This window comes from Caenorhabditis briggsae, assembly GCF_000004555.2.
Source record: "Caenorhabditis briggsae AF16 supercontig from assembly CB4, cb25.NA_042, whole genome shotgun sequence".
NCBI classification, from domain to species: Eukaryota; Metazoa; Nematoda; class Chromadorea; order Rhabditida; family Rhabditidae; genus Caenorhabditis; species Caenorhabditis briggsae.
In genome coordinates, this window is record NW_025543175.1 from 3930 (window position 1) to 11518 (window position 7589).

General features: G+C 39.0%; 2 protein-coding genes across 2 annotated transcripts; one reads left to right on the top strand and one right to left on the bottom strand.

The window, feature by feature from the left end:
• Positions 1 to 3437: 3437 nt before the first annotated feature.
• Positions 3438 to 4751, bottom strand: CBG23790 (the record flags this gene model as incomplete). Its single annotated transcript, XM_045240830.1, has 3 exons — positions 3438 to 3444; positions 3557 to 3708; positions 4599 to 4751. 3 exons carry the CDS (start codon positions 4749 to 4751, stop codon positions 3438 to 3440), a joined length of 312 nt encoding a protein of 103 aa, XP_045091163.1.
• Positions 4752 to 6183: 1432 nt separating this feature from the next.
• CBG23791 lies at positions 6184 to 7135 on the top strand (the record flags this gene model as incomplete). The annotated part of the gene is made up of 4 exons (XM_045240831.1): positions 6184 to 6200; positions 6247 to 6360; positions 6414 to 6569; positions 7060 to 7135. 4 exons carry the CDS (start codon positions 6184 to 6186, stop codon positions 7133 to 7135), a joined length of 363 nt encoding a protein of 120 aa, XP_045091164.1.
• Positions 7136 to 7589: the final 454 nt, after the last annotated feature.

The window sequence follows — 7589 nt, forward strand, 5'->3', positions numbered from 1 at the left end:
ACAAAAATTTTCCGATTTTGTCGACAAATTTACTTGACAAATTATCGATAAATTTGTCGACAAAAAACGATAAAATTTTGTCGACAAATTGTCGACAAATTATCAATAAATTCGTCGAAAGTAATTTATCGACAAATTTATCGACAAAATTTTGTTGACAAATTGTCGATAAATTTGTTGTTTTTTTTTGTCGATAAATTTGTCGAAGGGGGCATTTGTCGACAAATTACTGACAAAAATTGCTATTGACCGCCGGAATTACTTGTTTTTCCAACTTGAATTTTATATTAGGTTGGCAGGAAAGTAAATGTCCATTTTAGAATTAGTAAATAAAACAAAAACAAGATTAATCCAAGATTGACAGTATGTACCGTCGTGGTCCACAACATGTTGTCAACATTTAGGTAACTCGTGGATACCATCCTCCAAAAGCCGGCTGGGCGCGAATCAAAGCATTACTGTAGCACATTTTTTTTTCTCATCGATAATGTTAAAGTCCTTACGCTCCAGATGAAGTCGTATATCTTCGAATAACCAATAATCAGATAAAACAAAATCAGAACTTTCACCGGGGTAAAGGATAACCGTCCAGCCAAAGCGGCTCAGGTACGGCGTGACTTTCCGTGAACATGCGGTTTTTTCATTTTTTAACGACATGCAAGTCAGACCTGAGCAGCTTCAGCGAGACGATTCTCCCTCACCTAGTTATAGTCCCGACTTGACTCTATCAAATTATAGGTTATTCGGAAATATACGAAGTCATCTAGAGGGTGATGGATTTTGCACCATTTATGAGAAAAAACTAAAAAAAATGAATTCTTCGATCCGCGAGCTCGCTTATGGAGGAAGGGTATCCACAAGATACCTGAATGTGCTATGGACCACGACGGTGCATACTGCTAATCTTGGATTAACCTGGTTTTTGTATTATTCACAATTAAAACAAGGGACAGTTCCTTTCCTGCCAACCTAATAGGCCACCAAACTTTTTGACATGAAAAGGATCTGATGTTAACATGGTGTGTTTTTAGGCCATTTTAACATGGTGGCCTAACTTTTGCAATATGAGTTTTCTAGGCCACCCATCTTTTCGGCCTAGAAATGGTCAGATATTTACCTGGTACGTTTTCTGAGCCATTTCGGGGTGGTGGCCTAACATTTGCAAGTTCAGTTTTCTAGGCCACCAACTTTTTTTGCTTAGAAATGATCAGATATCCATCTGGTATGTTTTCTAGGCTATTTTTACATGGTGGCCTAGAAAACTCAACGCGCGAAAGTTAGGCCACCATGTTAAAATGACCTAAAAATGACCTAAAATAAAAACGACCAAAACACACCAGGTGATTAAAATGACCAAAACACACCAGGTGAACATCAGATCATTTCTAGGCTAAAAAGAATCGTGGCCTAGAAAATTCATGTTGTGAAAATTGGGCCACCAAGCCAGATAGCCTATAAAGTTTGGTTATGTAAGTTCTTCCACCATTCTAGAAGTCCTAGGAAAAAATGGTAACGATACGATTTTTTACAAGTAATTCCTGCGGTTAATAGCAATTTTTGTCGCCAATTCCGTCGATAAATTGTCGACAAACAGCATTTTTATCGACAAATTTATCGACAAATTGTTGATAAATGTTGTTTTTATCGACAATTTGTTGGTAATTTTCCGATAAATTTGCCGGTAAATTTGTCGATAAATTTGTCGGAAAGGGCGTTTGTCGACAAATCATTTGCCGATAAGGCACACTGGCGTCAAGTGACCAAAAATGTGTTAAAGCACGAAAACTTCGTCAAGGACCGAGAAATGTATCATGGCACCAAAATGCGTCAAGACACCAAAACGGCTCCAAGGCGAAGGATATGCTTCAAGACACTGAAAATGCGTCAGGGTATCGAAACTACGTCAAAGCACGTGAAATGTGTCAAGGAATCAAAATTGCGTCAAGGAACAGGAGATGCGTCAACGCACAAAAAATGCGTCAAAGCCCAGAAAATGCGTAAAGGAACGAAATACGCGTCAATGCACCAAAAATGCGTCAAGTAATCGAAATTGAGTGAAGGCACTTCAATTGTAAGGCACCAAATAAGCGTTAAAGCACTCAAAATGCGTCAAGGCACGGGAAACGGGTCAGGACACGAAAAACGCGTTAAAGCACCCTAAATGCGTCAATACACTTGAAATGCCTCAAAACATTTAATATGCCTTAAGGTACCGAAAGTGCGTCAAGTAATCGAAAATGCGCGAAGGCAACAAAAATGCACCAAGGCATCAAATAAGCGTCAAGGCACTGAAATTGCGCCAAGGCACTGAAAACGCGTCAATACTTCAATACACGACAAGTTTCTGACTTGACGCCTTTTTTGTGATTTAACGCCTTTTCATCCCCACGGCTCATATTTAGGGCCTTTGCCCATTTTCGGTGCTTTGACGCATCTTCAGGCGCTTGGCGCATTTTAATGAATTGAAACACGAGAAAAGCGCCAACAAACTCACATCTGGATTGTCAGCCATCGAATATTCAATCCAATAATACGTGAAAATCGTCGCAGACATCGCAGAAAGCAGAAATACATGGATTGCCAACCGAATTTCACGATTTCGAAGAGCACGTTGTTTACTGCAACTTCTATTTTCTAAGGATGAGCAATGATGAAAAATGCAAGTTTGCTCCATTGATAACACCGATAAAATTCTAGACAAAACGGAAAAAGAATCACTTACAAAATAGTTTGACCCAATGAATTTTTTCCGTTTTTCCGAGTGATAAAAAGTACGCGTAGAATTGATAAATACATGAAAATGACGATTATGGAGGCGATTAGGAACGAGGTGATGACGATGATGGAGAAAGTATGAAAAAAAGCACAAAAAATGCGTCAAGGTACGAAAAATGCGGCAAGGCACGGAAAGTGCGTCAATTCACCGGAAATGCACCTTGGGACGAGAAATGCGCCAAAGTACAAAAATGAGTCAGGGCACAAAAAAGTCGTCAAAGCTCGAGAAATGCGTCAGGCCACGAAAAATTCGTCAATGCACCAAAAATGCGTCAAGACACGGAAATGCGTCAATGCACGAAAATTGCCAGAGGGCCTTTGACGCATTCTTGGTGACTGAATCATTTGATGTCTCTTGGCGCAATTTCGGTGCAAAAAAAGCGCCAAAGCAGAAGACACGCATTAAGGTGTCAAAACACCCGCTAAATTGCAAAATTCTCTGCTTGTATTGACGCATTTCTCGTGCACTGACGTAATTTTGGTGTCTTGACGCATTTCTCGATATTTTCCGCATTACTGTACCTGCAGATGAGTGGGCGAATTGATAATAAATAATTTATCCTCATCTTGAAATGTCGCTTTGCTAACAAGAAACGCTGGAATGAACAGAATGCATGGTATACTGTAATGGATCCCAAAAAGCACCAATGGAGGCAAATTATCTATGAGCTGAAAAAAATTGTTTCGAAAAATTCGAATTACTGTACCTACCGTATTCATTTTGCTGCCCTGCCAACAAACAGCAATATATCTCTGCGAAGTGATCAAGAAAATGCCAAACATTCTGACAATGAACATTAGAGGTCCGGTATTTGAATGAAACCAAGCGACTCCATAACCTTGAATGTAGTATAATAATTTATTTCCGATTCCGAAATATCGAGCGATGAGAAGATTGAAAATTGTGAGGATGATGAGGACGTCAGCGAGACCCTGCAAAGAAATGCACTGAAAATGCGTCGAGGCACTGGAAATGCGTCAATAAGACATAGAAATTTGAATTCGCCTTGCTGAAAGCTTCAAGATGAGTATAATCATGGCACAGTTTAGATAAATTTTGGTGTTGGCGCATTTTCAGTGCGTTGGCGCTTTTCTCGTGACTTGGCGCATTGTAGGCGCATGATCTTATTTTAGAGCTGTGGCATATTTTTGGTCACATTTATGGGCAGTTCTATGACCTTGCGCTTTTTGGGTGCCTAGGCGCATTTTAGGTGCCTTGACGAATTTTTGGTGACTTGACGTTTCTTCGGTGCATTGACGACAAATGCAAAGGACTGCTTCCAGACACGCAAAATGCGTAAACGTATTAGAATTAGGTCAAACCACGAAAATTGCGTCAAGGCACGAGAAAAGCGTCAAGGCGCAAGAAATGCGCAAACACCAAAAATGCTTCAAACCAAGTCATGATTATACTTATTTTGAAGCTCTCAGACAGCCCAGCTCAACGTTTTGAGTTTTATTCATTCAAAAAACTTCAAAAATTCAAAATCAAAATTTCGAAAAATTTCAGTTCTCTGACTTATTTTTGAAAAATGCGCCAAGACACAGGAAACGCGTCAGTGTACTCAAAGAGCGCAAAAAACGTGCCAAGACAGCGAAAAAACATTAGAAATGGGTCAAAGCACGAAGTTTGCGTCAAGGCACGAGAAAAGCGTCAACGCACCGAAAATGCGCCAATGCTCCAAAAGAAGTCATGATTATACTTATTTTGAAGCTTTCAGCAAACCAAGCTCAAATTTTGAAATTTTATTAACTAAAAAGGCTCTAAGAATCCAAAAAACACAAAATCGAAAATTCAAGAATTTCAGTTTCCGTGCCCTCACCTGCGACAAAACCAATGTATAATACGGGGTTTTGAAGACTTTTTGCTTTTTTCGATTTTTAAAAATATCCATTAAAAGCATAACATAAACTGGGAACAGGGTAAATGCCTCGATAACCACCACATCCATTTGCCAAAAAATTGTTAGAACCATTTTTTTTGAATTGGCGGGAAACTGAAAAATTCAAATTTTTTAGACAAAAATGAGCAGAATGAGAAAATTTTGATGTTTTTGATATGAAAAATGAATCGGACAAATCAGAAGAGTCAGTGAAGCGAAAATTCACATGATGACTATACTAGAAAGTCTGTCTGACAAGGAAAAAATTCTAGAAAAATCTGAAAATCTGAAATTCCAGAAGTTGCTTTCTCACGCCCAATAGATTGAGTACATTGAAGTTTTTTTCACACGACATATCAATTTTTGGGTCATTTTTTGGATTTTTTGGTTTTTCGGTTTTTCGGAAATATCAAATATATTTTTGAAAAATAAGACAACATTTCAGAGATCAAGAGAAATTTTAATGAGAAAAACTTTTGAAAAACACATAGCTTGTACTTGGGTTCAGGAAGTGGAAATGATCATTTTGATACGATTGAATGCACAAGTTTTGCGTCAAGACACGAGAAATGAGTGAACACACTGAAAAGGTGAAAAATAACAAGATATGTGTCGAGGCACTTAAAATGAGTCAAAGAACGGAAAATGCGCCAAGGCACGGAAAATGCGTCAAGGAGCAAAAAACGCGTCCAGGCACTGAAATTGCGCCAAAGCATAGAAAATGTGTAAAGACACGAAAAACGCACCAAGGCACTAAAAATGCGTCAAGGCACTAAAAATGCGTCAAGGCGCTGAAAAGGAGTTAATGCACGGAAATTGCGTCACGTCCCGGAAAATGTGTCAATGAACTTAAAATAAGTCAAAGCACTGAAAACGCGTCTGGGCACGGAAAATGCGTCAATGCCCTGGAATTGCGCCAAGACACCGGAAACGCTTAGTCCATCGGTTGTTTTCCCAGTCGCTTTTTTAGTGCATCTCGTCACCGAAAAATGCGTCAATTACAGGTATTTTATGCTTTGACGCGTTTCTGGACGCTTGACGCGAAACTCGTTTCTTGGCGCATTTCACTCTTTATGGCGTAGATCTCGGGTCTTGGCGTGTTTTTACTGCCTTGGCGCATTTCCGGTGCCTTAGCGAATTTTTGATGACTTGGTGCACTTTTCGTGCCTTGACGCATTTCTAGTGCCTTATGCCGTTTTTGTGCCTTGGCGCATTTATAGTGTCTTGGCGTATTTTTCGTGTCTTGACCCGTTTTCAGGGCTTTGGCGCATTTTTCGAGCTCTGATACTGAAAGTGGGTCAAGATTAAATTTTACGTCATTTTCCAATATTTTTTCGAAATTTCATCATTTTTCCCGTGAATTTTTACCCAATTTTTTTCCATTATTCCCGACGTCACCTAACCATCCACGTCTTCCAAAAATCTCCCCAAAAATCAGAAATCCCCAAAAAAATCAGTTTCCGATTTTTTCCCTGAAGAAAATCGACAAATTGAGCGCTAATTGGTGAGAAGATATACGACTAAAATGTCGCTCACTTTCAAGTATGTTATTGGTTTTTGTTTTAAGCTGAGCAATCCACAATTACAGTACCACCTCGTTGAGATGGGTTGCTCCTGAAGGTCAGGCGATCGTCAAGATCAGCAATGCCACGCAACAGCGTTTTGCCATCAAGATCAAAACCACAAATGTGGACGTTTACAAGTAATTTTCTTTCGAAAAATCGATAATCAATTTATTGATTTTTTTTTCTTCAGGACCACTCCGAACACCGATTTCATCAATCCTGGATTCACTTTGAATTTGGTGGTTTGCCGTGGCAAAGCGCCGATGAAAGAGGACAAATTGGCTATCAATTATATTGAGGTATCCGGAAACGCGCAAAGACACGGGAAACGCGTCAACGGGTTACAGTTAGGGGCATTTATAATGAAGAGGAAAAACGAGCCAATCAAAGATTTTTTTAAAAAGTGGCGAAGCTAGTGTCTTACGAACGAGAAATGCGCCAGGGTACGAGAAATGCGTCAGGTCACTGAGAATGCGTCAAGGCCCAAAAAACGTGTCAAGAGACTTGAAAAAAGAAGTTTTTTGTGTCCTGACGCATTTTCGGGGCCTTGACGTATTTTTAGCGCCTAGACGCATTTTTCGTATCTTGACGTGGTTTTAGTGCCTTGACGCATTTTCAGCGCCTTGGCGTACTTCTAGTGTCTTGACGCATTTTTATTGACCTGGCGCATTTTCAGTGCCTTGACGTATTTCTAGTGCCTTGACGCATTTTTAGTGCCTTGACGCATTTTTAGTGCCTTGACGCATTTTTAGTGCCCTCAAGCCACTTTACTCATTTTAATCTCATTGTTTTCAGTGCGAAATGACCGACACAGACGCTGCGGAGATTTTCAAAAGACCAGGAGTCAAGCCGAACGTCTACATGATCACAATGAAGTGTGAGGAGACTCCACCGGCTCCAGGAGCTCCATAAGGTCACCGAAAGACCAGGTTTATAAGTATCATATCATTACAAGAGCATATTCAAGGATCAAGTTTAATAAAAAGTAGAATTTTTTTTTTTTGATTTTTTGCAAATCCTGAATGTACTGAATGTATCTGTCGCGTTTGTTGTTTGTATAGAATTTCTGAAAATTCCAGAAATTCGCATTTTAAAATGTTCAATTTTTCCAAATTTTGAGTTTCTATATTTTGAATTTGCTATATTTTTGGTTGCCAAGTTTCTTTTATTCTGAATTTCTGAATTTCTGAATTTCTGAATTTCTGAATTTCTGAATTTCTGAATTTCTGAATTTCTGAATTTCTGAATTCCTGAATTTCTGAATTTCTGAATTTCTGAATTTCTGAATTTCTGAATTTCTGAATTTCTTAATTTCTGAATTTCTGAATTTCTGAATTTCTGAATTTCTGAATTTCTGAATTTCTGG